We start from the raw sequence: 13233 nt of genomic DNA, 5'->3' as shown, positions 1-13233 counted from the left end.
GTTACCATTGTGGTGGTTTTAAACTGTTCAGACTCGGGGCACCTGGGTGGCGCAGTCAGTTAGGCATCCGACTTTGGCTCCGGTCATGATCTCACAGTTTGTGAGTTCAAGCCCCACGTTGGACTCTGTGCTGACAGCTCGGAGCTGGGAGCCTGCAGCCTGCTTCAGATTCTGTGTCTCCCTCTCTCTCTGTCCCTCCCCTGCTCACGCTCTGTCTCTCTCTCAAAAATAAACATTAAAAAAAAAAAAAAAAACTAAAAAAATCAAGTTTAAAAAGCCTGTTAAGACTTTCTGTTTGATCACCAACATATATAACCGAAGGTGATCTACAGTCACGGACTTGGACATTCAGGGGTTCTGAGCAGTGAGAAATGACTTTTCCCCATTGTTAGCAGCATCCCCATCTTAGGCGTGATGTGGGAGGGGAGTCTCGGCCACATTGGGGCACGCATCCTGGGGCCTGACGACACCACCTTCGGATCAGCATGTTCAGCGATGGGGCCGAGCGACTAGGACTTCGGCCATGACCTTGGTGTGCTAAGCCCAGGCCATCCCATTGCTCCACGTAACTGAAACCCTTTCTGCTTCAGGAGGTGTTGGAGTTGGCCTTCTCCATCCTGTATGACCCCGATGAGACCTTAAACTTCATCGCCCCTAACAAGTATGAGGTGAGCAGCGTGGAGCCGCTTTGGACGGTGGAGCCCTCTCTATGACTCTTCAGTTGATGGGAAGGAGTGGGCAGAGCAGGGACGGCCCCCTGAAGGCAGGGGACCACAGCATGTCACGAAGGCCTTTTGGCACCAAGGACCCACCAGGCTGGGGTCTGTCCCTATGCGCTGGGCTCCCCGGGTAGCACTTTAGGAGTAGCCCCAAGTTGTCATTACAAAGACAGGGTCACCGGGGATAACTTAACCTGTCTAGATGAGAAAAAGTCTCCCCATTTTCAGTCTCTGTGTGGCCACCTGCCCGAGCGAACTAGACAGGTCCTCCCTGCTCAGCGCTGCTGGGCAGCTGTGGTGGTGGGTCTGGCCTGGGCTCGGGGGCCCGACGGACCTGGTCCTGCTGACACGGCGCTCACTGCTCGGCACTAGAAGGTACTGCATGTGAAATGAGTCACTGTGGTTGAGCCCTTCGTGTCTGCTGAGCTTCACGGGAATCAGAGGGGAACTGGAGGCGGGGCTTCTGGAAGACGAGATGCTTAGGCAGGCCCTGAGCTGCCGGTGGTGGCGTTCTGCTGGGAAGCAGCAGGTGGGGAGACAGGTGAGCAAAGGCGTGGAAGAAGACCTAACAGGTGGAGTTAGAGAGGCACGGCCTGAGAATTCTCTATTATTCCTGCTTATCATGGGACCCTCAAGTTCAGTTTCTCCAGCACTTATTTTTAACATTTGTTGACTGAGCTTTTTTTTTTTAATTTACTTTTTTTGAAGCAGAATTGAGATCCTACAGTGATTCCTTCTGTATCCTGCTTTTCTCACCTCATATATATCCCCTCCCCCATGCTAATTTCCTGGGTAGTTTCAGGTAGCTGATGCCCCAGGACTCAGGTCTTGTTTTGCTGTCTCCATTAGCTGCATTTGTAGAAATCATATTTGGGGGCACCTGGCTGGCTCGGTCAGAGAAGCATGTGACTCTTGACCTTGGGGTCATGGGTTTGAGCCCCACGTGGGGTATAGAGATTACTTACATAAACAAAACTTAAAAAAAAAAAAAAACTTATTTCAAGGGCACCAGAGTAGCTCAGTCGGTTAAGTGTCTGACTCTTGGTTTCAGCCCAGTTCATGATGTCATAGTTCGTGAGTTTTAGCCCCGCATCAGGCTCTGCACTGGCAGTGTGCAGCCCGCTTGGGATTCTCTCTCCCTCTCTCTCTCTCTCTGCCTTTCCCACCCACACACACACACATACACACTCTCTCTCAATATAAATAAATTTTACAAACTTCTAAAGAAATTATATTTCAAAAAAGAATAAAAATAAACCCTATTTCGGATCATCTTAGAAAGCTTAAATGTAAATCCCTCCTAAAACCCAAAAGGTTTCTTTGAGAAAGCGAACGATCGCCTCAGCCTATCTTTGGTCTTGTCCCAAATCGGTTTTGTCTGTCCCAAGAAGGGCCCGAAGAGGCTATTACGAGTCCTCTCAGCACAGGGACCTCGGCAGGACCTCCTGCTGACCAGGGGCCACCGTGTGACGTTTTGCAACTTGCTCCCCACAGTACTGCATCTGGATCGATGGGCTCAGCGCCCTCCTGGGGAAGGACATGTCCAGCGAGCTGACCAAGAGTGACCTGGACACCCTGCTGAGCATGGAGATGAAGCTGCGGCTGCTGGACCTGGAGAACATCCAGATTCCGGAGGCGCCCCCACCAGTGCCCAAGGAGCCCAGCAGCTATGACTTTGTCTATCACTACGGCTGAGCCAGGAGCCAGGCTCCGTGGTCCCCAGAGAGGGATCTGGGCCCAGGAGAAACACCTACAGTCTGGTGCCTTGCCTTTTGCCTGTACAGAACCTGTAGTGACTGTGGTGGCCAGTAAATGCCAGCCGCTCCTCCCCCTCACCTCGGACCGCCCAGAGCCTCCTCTCGGCTCCTCCGCCCGCTCCAAGTCAGGAAGGCAGGGGTGCTCTGCCCGCCCCTGTCACCACGGAGCCTGGGATCAGAGCGCGAGGCATGAACTGCAGACGCCCTTGCCTCCCCAGCCAGGGACTGCTCAGGCTGGAGTTAACGAGAGTCCCTTTCCTGCCTGAGCCCCTCTCCAGTTGGCTGGGTCCCCTGTGGGCGGGAGCTGAGCCCCAGAAGGGCTGCCTGCAGATTTGCCGCTCCAGCCGTGTTGAGAGCCTCAGAGAGCCGGCCTGTGGGTGACCATGCCTGTGTCTCCGATCCGAGCGGGGGCCTCAGCCTTTGGCTGCAGATGCCTTGCCCTTGCTTTTGTCGCCTTCGTGAGGGCTCTCTCCGGCCTCCTTCGGGGCCAGCGGACCGCTGATGCTAAGGTGTGTGGCTCTGACATCTGGTCTCCGGAGCCACCAGATCTCTCCTGCCCTCACGGTTGTCTGGGCAGGTGGAACGTTCTCCCTACAAGCTCTCAGCCTCTCATCCTGGCAAGTCAAAGACGTGCGAGCTCAGTCCCACCCTCTAGTCTCAAATAGGTCTGCGGGGAGAGCCCAGATGAGGCCCCAGGCCGAGGCTGGTGAGGCCACTAGGGTCCACTCCCTTCCCCCCACATCTTCATTGGACATCTTCATTGTTTCCTTCCTTGGAGAGAAAGCTCCCACCTCGCCTGACACAGCCCTCTCCACTCTGCTTTCCTCTGGCCTCCCCTTCCCCCTTGTCCCTGTGTTGTGGTTTCTGCCATTGGCCGTGATTCCAGGGAGCTAGCTGAGGCCACAGCTGTGCCAGTGGGGCTTCTCTGGTGCTGCGGCACCTGTAAACCACACGCCCAGCCCCTCTCCTTGGACCCGTGAACACAGTGGCACTCGTATTGGTAGCCTGGCATGGTAGGTACTGCCCCGCGAAGAGTGTACTATATATTTTCTTTACTATAGGCCATACTTATACAGACATGTATATATATTTATATAAGATCTACCTATCCTAGGATGGAATGTTGGAGGGAAAAGAAAATTGGAGGCTCCCCCCCCAAAAAAAAAAAAAAAAAAAAAACCACTTCCTATTGTGAGCCAAGAGAGTGACCCAAGAGCAGCCAGGAGCTTCCTGTTGGTAACCATGTTTTCAATAAATACTCTTTCATGTACAAACTGTGGTACCTGTTAACAGCCCTGTCTCTGCAGTTGCTGTCCGCCCAAGGGAGTCTTCACCTTGACAAGCCTTCATTTCATTGTGTCTGGGAGACCTTGGAGAGCTCCACCCGGAGCCCTCAGCCGGCGTCCCAGGGGCCCCTCCTCCTTTCCAACCACTCTGCCCTCACCGTGCGTGTGCTTGTGTGTGCATGCGTGTGCACGCGCACACACGCGTGTGCGGGCTCCAGCAGTTAAGGATACTCCCAGATTGTTGCACCAGGACAAAGTGTTTTCTGCCCAGGCATGCTGGGCGCAGCAGGGAAAGGCATACGGCACACCCCCGTGAACATAGCTCCCTCTTCTCCCTGCCAGGGACACAGCCAGGGAGCAGCCCAGACTCGTGTGACTTACAAAGAAGACACGTTCTTCACCCTGTGTGTTGCCGGTGCTCAGTGCCCAACCTTCCAGCTGACGTTGGAGGCTGTTGCTCCAAAACTCAGCCTTGGTAGCTGGGAGGCCTGAATGAGGGTGGCGATGAAAATAGATATTTTCTCTTCTCTCTGAGAAAGGGGCGAGGACAAGCTCTTTTAAAAGGCATAGAAAGTGCATGCAGCGCAGGCCTTTAGAACTAACTACAGCCAAGACCTTGGGCAGTGAGGGTGCCACTGTAGGCACTTAGAACCAGTGCCTGCGTGATGGCGGTTGGCGGTGGCCGGGGGCGGCAGTGATTTGCATAATGTGCATAATGCGCTGCTTACGCTTTGGTCTTGAGCCTTGTTTTCAAAGGGGCCAGGGAGGCCACCCGAGTCACAGGCAAGGATCCACGTTTGCAGCCAGTGTTAAAAGCGAGCCAAGGAGGCCCTGGGAAGAGAGGGCAAAAAGCCCTACTCTGGGCCTCAGTCTGCAACCCCAGCCTGCCCGAGGCTCTGCCTCTTCTAATCCATCCTGCAAGACTAGTGAGATCTGAACGCCTTGGCTGGTATTTGTGAGACAGCTGCAACCTGCCCCCTAGCTATGTTTCCGACCGTAGCTTTTGTTAATTCTCCTTATAAACAACTGGCCTTCAGGCCAGGCCCCAGCCTTCCCCCTCTCCTCCTATTTCCTGTGCCGGGGACATTCCCCACGCCTCCTCAATTTACTGAAATTGAGATTAATTCTTTTTAGAAAGTTTCAGGCAGGGGGTGCCTGGGTGGCTCAGTGGGTTGAGCTCTCAATTTAGGCTCAGGTCATGATCTCATGGTTTGTGGGTTCAAGCTCCACCTCCGAACCCACCTGACAGCACAGAGCCTGCTTGGGATTCTCTCTCTCAAAATAAATAAACATTTTTAAAAAGTTTCAGGGGTGCCTGAGAGGCCCAATCAGTTTAGTATCTGACTCTGGATTTCGGCTAAGGTCATGATTCCCCCAGGCTAAGGTCACGATCTCCCAGTTCAACGGTTCGAGCCCTGCATCCGACTCCACACTGGCAGCAGAGCCTGCTTGGGATTTGTTCTCTCTCCCTCTCTCTGCCCCTCCCCAACTTGCTTTCTCTCTCTAAATAAACTTTTAAAAATGTTTTTAGGTTCCAGGCACACAAAATGTTTTATAAATGTTTATTATTTATCATCTCCCATGGATCTTCTAAGTCCTAAAGTGTAATGCCCCTGACTTCTCACTCCCCAGCTGACTTGAGCTCCCCCGTGAGAGATTTATCTCTGTGGTTCCATGGCTGCGTAGCACAGCACCGGGCTGGAATAGGGTCAATTAATCTGTTCAGCAGAAGTAAACAGGAGGCTCTTTTCTGGCTACCCCCGGTGCGCAAGGCTCCCCAGCAGGCACTGGGCTCCAGAGCAAGGCCAATCATTGACCGCAGGAAACGCAAGCAACCACACCGCGAGGGGCTGCTCAACGACGGGTTCGAGGGCAAGCCGCGCGGGGCCGCTGCGGCCAAGGCTGGAGGGCCCACCCCCGGAGCCCCGCCCCGCCGGCGGCCGGTCCCGCCCCTCGGCGGCTTCTGGCGGAAGTACAGCCCCTTCGTGGCGGCGCTCGGCCTCGCACTTCCGGCGGGAGGGTCCGGACCTTAGCTGCCGGGACCGAGGTGAGTTGGGCGCGCCGCGGGCCGTGCGCGCGCTCCCGAGGGCGGGGAGGGCGGGCAGGGGCCGGTGGGGTGGGGTCCGGGCCGGGCTGTGCGCGCCGCGGCACGCCCGGGCTCCTGTCCCTCCCGGGCCGCAGGGTCCGCGCCGTGGAGGGGCCGGGGCCTCGGCGCGCCCTGCCCGGCCGCCCTCCGCGCGTGCCTCCCCGGCGCCTCCTGGGCCCCGCGCGACGTGCCGGGGCCGGAGCCAGGCGGGGCCTGCGCGGACGTGGCCCAGGCCGCCGAGAGGCCGCAGCCCGGGGTGCGGTGGGAGGCGCGGGGCGTGCACTAAACACGTGGCCAAACAGGGCAACGTCAGGTGGTGGGAGGTGCCAGGAGCCAGACCCTCGAGGAGGGTTCAGCAGAGCAAAGGTCTCGGGAGAGGCGATGGCGAGTGCGAAGACGGACCCGGGCGTGATGGGCTTGGCGAACGGCCAGGGGCCAGCGTGGCAGGCGCCGGGCGGTGGTGGGAGAGTGAGGTTGCAGGCACCGGCAGGGGCCAGATGGTGGGAGGCCCACCTCGCGGGCCGGCTCAGGGATTGGGCTTCGCCCGGGGAGGGCGTGCTGTGCTTTCTGAGTGTTAAGCCTTCACTCCTGCTGCCCTGCCTCCTGGACTCCGGGCTGCTGTCGGGAGGAGGAAGCGGAGACACCTGTTAGGAGACTGCCGCAGCCGCTGAGAGGTCGGCCCCACCGAGGCGAACACCGCTGGTCCACAGGGCTTTGGGAGGAGGAGCACACGGGATAGTTGAGGAAGGAGGGAAAGAGTGGTCAAGGATGAGTTCGTCGTTGATTTGGGGGCTTGGGCTTAAGTAACCAGGTGGGTGATGCTGGCTTTTGGTAATGACTGCGGGATAGGTTGGGGGCCCCTTCAGTTTGAGGTACGTCGATGGGAGCTACCGGGTAGACTGTTAGACGTACCTGCCTGGGAGCCGGCAAAAAAGGGTAGGGCCAATGAAAAGGATTTAGAAAACCCCAAAATGTCCATCAGATAGGATGAGATTACTCAAGGGAGAATGAAGAGAAGAGAAGCCAGGGTCCCACGCTCAGGCAGCCCACTTTTCCACGTTGGTTGTTGAGAAGGAGCCAGCCAAGAAGGCAGGGAGTTCAGAAAAGGCAGGGAGTCCAAGAAAGCCGGAGACGGTGGTGTGGCAACCAGTAGAAGGCTTTCCCGGGAGGAGGAGGTGGCCGGTTGTGTAAGGTGCACAATAGAGACTTGGTCCCCGGAGGGGCAGCAAGGAGGAGGGTGTGGTGACGTGCACATGGCCCTGGGGCAGTTTGTTGTAAAGGAGCCAGGAGGAGGTGTAAGCCCCTGCCGCGAGCCAGCAGCAGGTTTTGGACCTGATGCTGTGCCGTTGACTCCTCTCCCAAGAGGCAGATGAGTTTATCCTCCTTCACTCTTGAGGAAACTGAGGTCCAGAGTTGGGGTAATTCAGAGGCCACGAAGTAGTAAAGGAGCCAGGCCTGGATCCCAGGTCCTTCTCACTCCAGGCCCACACTTGGAGGCGCTAAACTGCACGGCCTCTGCCATGTTACAGCCACAGAGATTGAGGGGAGCCAGGTGCTACGGTGCTCCCCGCAGTGTGGCTGCAGCTCCCAGCCAGGCTGCCCCCTGAGGGAGAAGTGAGGCCGATACAGAATCCCTTTAATTCCTTTCTTGGCAACTGTGACTTGAAAAAGAGCATTTGCCCCTTTAAGGCTGGTTTCTCTTATCATAAAAGAAAGGTGGGGACTTTATCAGTTGCATATCTTGATCTACCTTGCAGGATATACAGTGGCTTTTAATGCATGCACATTGAGTAAGTGGCCAGATGATTTCCAAGAGCCCTTCTGGCTGAAGTCTGAGTCTGAGTTTGGGGTCAGGTGACTGATAATAAGAGAGTGAGTGTTGGTAATTTGGAGACAGTGCTCGCTGCAGGCTGGGGCAGTCATGGGGACTTTGGGAGAGAGGTGGGGGATCTGGACTGGCTGAGGGAAGAGCAGGCTGTGAACGGAGCTGGGAGGTGGGGGTGCACAGATTGCGGCATTGGAACGGGAACTGCACCAAAAGCAGAAGATGCAAGAGGTTGACTCACGGAATGTGCAGACTGTCCTGGCTTGGGAGCCACGGATGGGAAACCCCGGGGGGAGCACGAGCCAGAAGGTGTAATGCCCTGTGGCTGCCTGTGCGCTGTAAGCATGCGTGTTCTCAGCAGGGAGCGGTCTTGCCCGCCCGTGACCTCTGGCCATGTCTGAGGACATTTTCGGTTGTCGCAGCTGGGGACGAGGATGAAGGGCTGTTACGGGCATCTAGTAGATGGAGACCAAGAACGTTCTAGACATCTTCCAGGGCACAGAGAATTATCTGGCCCCACATATCAGTAATGGCAAGATTGGGAAACCTGAGTACAGGGCACGACCTGTCAGGTGTAGGTTGGGTGCCCGTGAGCCTCACTCTAGCTGTGCAGGCAGGACCCTGGCTGCAGGAGGGGTGGGGAGCGGTGCAAGAGAGTGTGCGTCCTGTGGGGGTGGGGGGATAGGATGGCAGCCTGGAGGGCAGTGGTGGAGCTCAGGAGATGTGACCAGGCTGGGGATATTTTTGAAGACCGACGTGACAACACTTGCTGATTGCACGTGGGCTGAAGGAGAGGGAATCAGGCTGGGGACAAGCTTTCTGGCCTGAGCCCCAAGGTGAATGGAGGGGTCACTGGCCGACACCACTCTTGGGAAGTCCGTGCTGGGCGGGCTAGGGGCGGGTGCAGATCCTCGGCATCCAGATGTGGACAGACAGCCGGCCATCGACCATCGGTTACTCCTCTCCAGTTGACGGGGAGGTCAGAGGGAGGGCTACACGCTGGGGAGATGTCAACTTATTACTGATAAAAGGTAGTCGACAGTAAAGTATGCTCCGGTGTGTAAGATCCCGGGTCCAAGGGTGCTGCAAGCCGCCAGGAAGCAGCCCGTGCTTTCGCTGCTGCACGGACCCCCGGGAGCGCAGCAGCTCCAGCCACGCGTGTGCTGTTGCTGCAGGCGGCGTGGTTTCTCCAAACTGTTGATCAGAAACAGTGCGGTTTCTCCTCGGCGTACACGGCAGACGAATTTCAGTGCATAGCGGAGCCACGGAAAGACTGCCCTGTGTCACATGTGAAACACTTGGGGCCTGGGGGCACCGGCTGGCTCAGCCAGCACAGCGTGCGGCTCTTGATATCAGGGTCGTGAGTTGGAGCCCCACATTGGGGGTAGAATTTACTTTTAACAACACACACACACGGGTCCCTGGGTGGCTCAGCCAGTTGGGCGTCCAACTTCGGCTCAGGTCATGATCTCATGGTTCGTGAGTTCGAGCCCTGTGTGGGGCTCTGTACTGACTTCTGGGAGCCTGGAGCCTGCTTTGGATTCTTTGTCTCCCTCTTTCTCTGCCCCTCCCCCACTCACGCTCTGTCTGTTTCTCAAAACTGAATGAACATTAAAAGGTTTAAAAAATAAAAACCACACATACACAGAGTTGGGTTCTAGATTCAGGTATGCCTGCTCCTCCCCTGCTCACGTGCTGTCTCTGTCTCAATATAAATAAATAAATTTGAATAAAAAAAGCTAGGAGAATCTCCCCAAATACTACCACAGGTTTCCAAAGTTCCCCTGGAGAGAACAGATACCCCTGGGGTATCCTTTGGGCAAAGCCTTGTGTAGGCTCCCAGGTCGCCTTGGGGGAGGGGAAATAATAACCCAGCTTCCCATGTACAGAACTGAATACAGTTCCTCCTTTCGGAAAGGCCTGGGGGTGGGGAAAGTAGATGTCGGAGCAGATGGTTCTAGGAAGGCTTCAGGAAGGAGGTGACATTTCAGCAGATTGGGAACCTCTCCGAGGAGGAGATGGGGACCGAAGGGACACAGATGAAACAACAGGTAGGATGGCTCTGGAGCTGGGTCCGTCCGGCACCCGCAGAGCCTACGCGCTCTGGACGCTCACTGGAGTTGGCCGCCTTGATAGGAAGGCCAGGAGCCGTGTGGTTGGGCAAGACCCGCAGGCAGCACAGCCCCTGGGGGAGTGTTTGTAGAGGCTGGGGGCAAGGAGGTGTTTGTTTTCCTGCTCCAGTTTCAACGCCTCAGAGACCAGATCGGCCCCTAAAACCAAGTGTCTGCTCTTTGCACTGAGTCATTGAACCATATGGACCACTCACAGTGTGCCCCGTGGGCGTAAGACTAACATGGGCACGGTGCTCCCTGTCTTCCCAGAGCTCACAGCCTCCCAGGGGACACAGATCGCTCAGGTGACCATGCCCCACACAAGAGCACTGAAGGAAAAGTGGGGGTGTGAGAGCACCCCCATCGGGGTTAGTCCCCGAGGAAGTGGCATTTGAGCTGAAGTTGACTAGGATCATCTGAGAAAGGAACGGAGGGTGGGCGGTGCGTCCGTTCCTTCAGGTGACAGGAAGGGGCCTGTGTGTTGGGGGAGCTGAGGTGGCCGGTGGGATGGGGACAGAGTGCCCAGCAGGGACAGATCAGGCCCTCTTAGTGGACAGGAAGGCTTTTGGTTTTTATCCTAAGAGCGCTGAGCACCACTGAAGGGCTGACATCTAATCTGACATGATCAGATTTACCTTCTTAAAAGGTCACTTCAGCAGCAATTCATGGAGAGCAGCTTGAGGCGACAGAGCGGATGTGGCTGGGGGCCTGTGAGTGCCTGTGCCGGGCGTGGGCCCCTTCCTGCTCCCACTGGGTCTGCTCTGGCCTGCCCCCTGCAGGCAGGGGTGGGGTGGACCGGTCAGGCAGCCCTGGGCAGCCCTCTTTCCATTTTTCTAGCCTCTGCCTTGGGGACGTATGAGCCGTGCATCCTCTTGATCATGGAGAGGGTTGGCTCGGGCCACCAGCCCCTTAGGTGAGGACTCTGCCTGGGGCTCTGCGGGCGATTCTGAGTCATGGAGGCGAAGAGGACGCCTCCGGCCGGGCAGCATTCCTGTTGAACGTTGTGGCCCAGCTCTGCCGGCCCTTCCTGCGCTGTCTTCAGGAGAGGTGCCCACCCCCACCTGCCCAGCTTCCCCGGATGGGGAGGTGGGCCCTCGACGTGGCCTTTGTGTGGAAGGCGCTGTTGACCCTGGGGCTGGTCCTCCTCTATTACTGCTTCTCCATCGGCATCACCTTCTACAACAAATGGCTGACGAAGGTAACGGGGGTCCTTGTAGGGCAGGGGCCTGGGTGGGCGGTGGCTGCGGCCATGACTACAGTGACCCCTGTTATTTAGCAGCAGGATGGCACGGGCTTCAGCTAATCAGACTGGAAGCCAGTCACGCTGGTGACGGGACAGGGCCCTAGAGCCAACCGCACCACCCCAAGGGTTCCCCTCAAGCGGGTGGATGGAGGGGAAATCGGGAAAGGGGCGGGGGGACTGGGGATGAGCTGGGGGAACTTGGGAGGCTTCAGGCAGCAGCTGCCGCTTCTGTACTTTCATACCTGGCACCCCACTGGCCCTGACGTGGGAAGGGCCACAGCAGGAAGCTGAGGGCCTGTGGAGGAGGTAGGGACAGGCACCGCACCGTGCGCCATCCCCTGCTCTCTGTGTCACTTCCACAATGGGCATCACAGCTCTCTTGTTCCAAGTGATTATAACCTGGGTGAAAGCCCCTCAGGCTGCTGCAGAGCCCTCTCGAGCCAGCGAATTGGCACCACTGTCCCCTGAGGGCCCGGGGTGGGGGAGGGGAGCCGCACGGGCAGGGGCGGCCAGGCTGTAACCCATGCCGGGCGCTCTGTGCTTTGGGCTCCATCCATAGAGCTTCCACTTCCCCCTCTTCATGACGATGCTGCACTTGGCCGTGATCTTCCTGTTCTCTGCCCTGTCCAGGGCACTGGTGCAGTGCTCCAGCCACAGGGCCCGCGTGGTGCTGAGCTGGGCGGACTACCTCAGGAGAGTCGCTCCCACAGGTGCGCGGCCTACCCGGGTCCTGCCTGGGGCGGGGGCGGAGGAGGTCAGCTTGAAAAGCCACAGGCCAAGGTCGAAAGGAGCCTCCCCGCCTCACTCCTCTCCGCCCCCCCAGCCCTGTTTCTGCCCCTTCTGTACCCCCCAGCCCCCACACACGTGCACACGCGTGCACAGTGCACACTCTCGCACACGCACGGAGGAGGCTCCCAGACCGCGCTGGCCTTGTCGTTGTCTGGCCCTGTACACCGAGCCGACACCTGCCCTGGAGACGGCAGTGAGCAGAGCCCCGTCCCTGCCTTGGCGGCAGTGGCACGATGAGGGGCGCCTGGGAGCCCAGAGGCGCCACCCAGGCCCAGAGGGGAGGCTCCCCAGAGCTTGGGCCCCAGTGGCTGCGGGCTCAGTGCGTGTGCAGGTCTGAACGGGAACAGAAAGCGTCTCTGGACGCCGAGGCTCGGCAAGAGTGAGGGGAAGTGGGAAAGGTGAGGGTGCCAGGGACAGATCCTGGGCGACGCAGGCCTTCAGGACGAGCATGCCTGTGTCCTGAGGGAGGAGAAGCCACTCGGAGGAGTTTCTCCTGAGGTCCTTCCGGGGGGCGGGGGGGGACAGTCCTGATGCTGGAGGGGGATCCCCCTCCGTTTTGTGGCCAGGAGTTAACCCTTCAGTTGCTGTGTAAGGAAGGCCCAAGGGCCCAGAGAAAGCCAGGGTGTTTGGGGCAGAGCAGGGGGCACTCGGAAGTGTTTAAACCCGGGCCCTCCCACGCCGGCCTGCCCTGGCTGCGTGTCGGGTGGGCGCCCTGTCTCCACAGCCCTGGCAACGGCGCTTGACGTGGGCTTGTCCAACTGGAGCTTCCTCTACATCACCGTCTCGCTGTGAGTACCGGCCGCCCCTGCCACCTCCCTTCTGGCCCGAGTGCCCCGCCTGACCTTCTGTGCACACCCTGCCCACGGGCCACGCTCTGCCACTCTCTGGGCCCGGCCCTTGGTCCCAGCTCCTGCCCAGCCCCCAGCAGCTCTCTGGGAAGCGATGGCCTGTGCAGTAAACCCAGCTCGGAGGGGTGCTGTGCCTGCCCACCCAGTGGCCTGGGGTGCCAGGAACTCAGAGTGGTGACAGTAATCAGGGGAGGGGGGCAGTGACTGGTGTGTGCCGCCCGCAGCTGCGCACAGGGATGGTGTGGCCGTTCTCTCACATCTCTGACTCTGCACTTCGAGGAGCATAGTCCTTGCTTTGCGTTTTTCCCCTCCCCTCCCCTCCCCTTCCTTCCTCCCTCCCTCCCTGATCCCGGTCTCCACGGAGGAGCAGGTGTGCTGGGATCCAGTCAGCTTAGCATCCAACCTGCGGCCTTCTCTCTCTGGCCGTAGCAAGAGTCCCTCGGTCAGAGATTTCTTCCGATTAAAAGGCAGGTGGCCTTCCTTTGGTCTTTTGTACCCAGATTGCCCGGCTGCCCTCAGGGAAATCAGAGCGCCAGCCCCCCCCCCCCCCCCCCCCCCCCCCCCCCCCC

At 58.2% G+C, this 13233-nt stretch overlaps 2 protein-coding genes across 5 annotated transcripts in view; both read left to right on the top strand.

The window, feature by feature from the left end:
• The window catches only part of ELMO2 (engulfment and cell motility 2), a 41482-nt gene extending 39068 nt beyond the window's left edge, over positions 1-2414 (top strand). For all 3 annotated transcript variants that reach the window (XM_039249398.1, XM_039249397.1, XM_039249399.1), the window contains 2 exons: positions 591-668; positions 2214-2414. In XM_039249398.1, the coding sequence (XP_039105329.1) occupies positions 591-668; positions 2214-2414 (279 nt within the window). The remainder of the gene's footprint in view (positions 1-590; positions 669-2213) is intronic.
• Positions 2415-5749: 3335 nt separating this feature from the next.
• SLC35C2 (solute carrier family 35 member C2) overlaps positions 5750-13233 on the top strand; it is a 12998-nt gene continuing 5514 nt past the window's right edge. The window contains exons 1-4 of one of the 2 annotated variants that reach the window (XM_039249424.1): positions 5750-5809; positions 10622-10982; positions 11587-11737; positions 12541-12604. In XM_039249424.1, the coding sequence (XP_039105355.1) occupies positions 10863-10982; positions 11587-11737; positions 12541-12604 (335 nt within the window). In that variant the 5' untranslated portion in view covers positions 5750-5809; positions 10622-10862. Of the gene's footprint in view, positions 5810-10621; positions 10983-11586; positions 11738-12540; positions 12605-13233 lie in introns of those variants that run through there. The other variant, XM_039249425.1, reaches the window with a different exon arrangement.

Source organism: Hyaena hyaena, unplaced genomic scaffold, assembly GCF_003009895.1.
Source record: "Hyaena hyaena isolate Hyena2069 unplaced genomic scaffold, ASM300989v1 scaffold_335, whole genome shotgun sequence".
Classification (NCBI taxonomy): Eukaryota; Metazoa; Chordata; class Mammalia; order Carnivora; family Hyaenidae; genus Hyaena; species Hyaena hyaena.
Note: the sequence above shows the minus strand (reverse complement) of the source record. Positions and strands in the feature narration are given on the sequence as shown.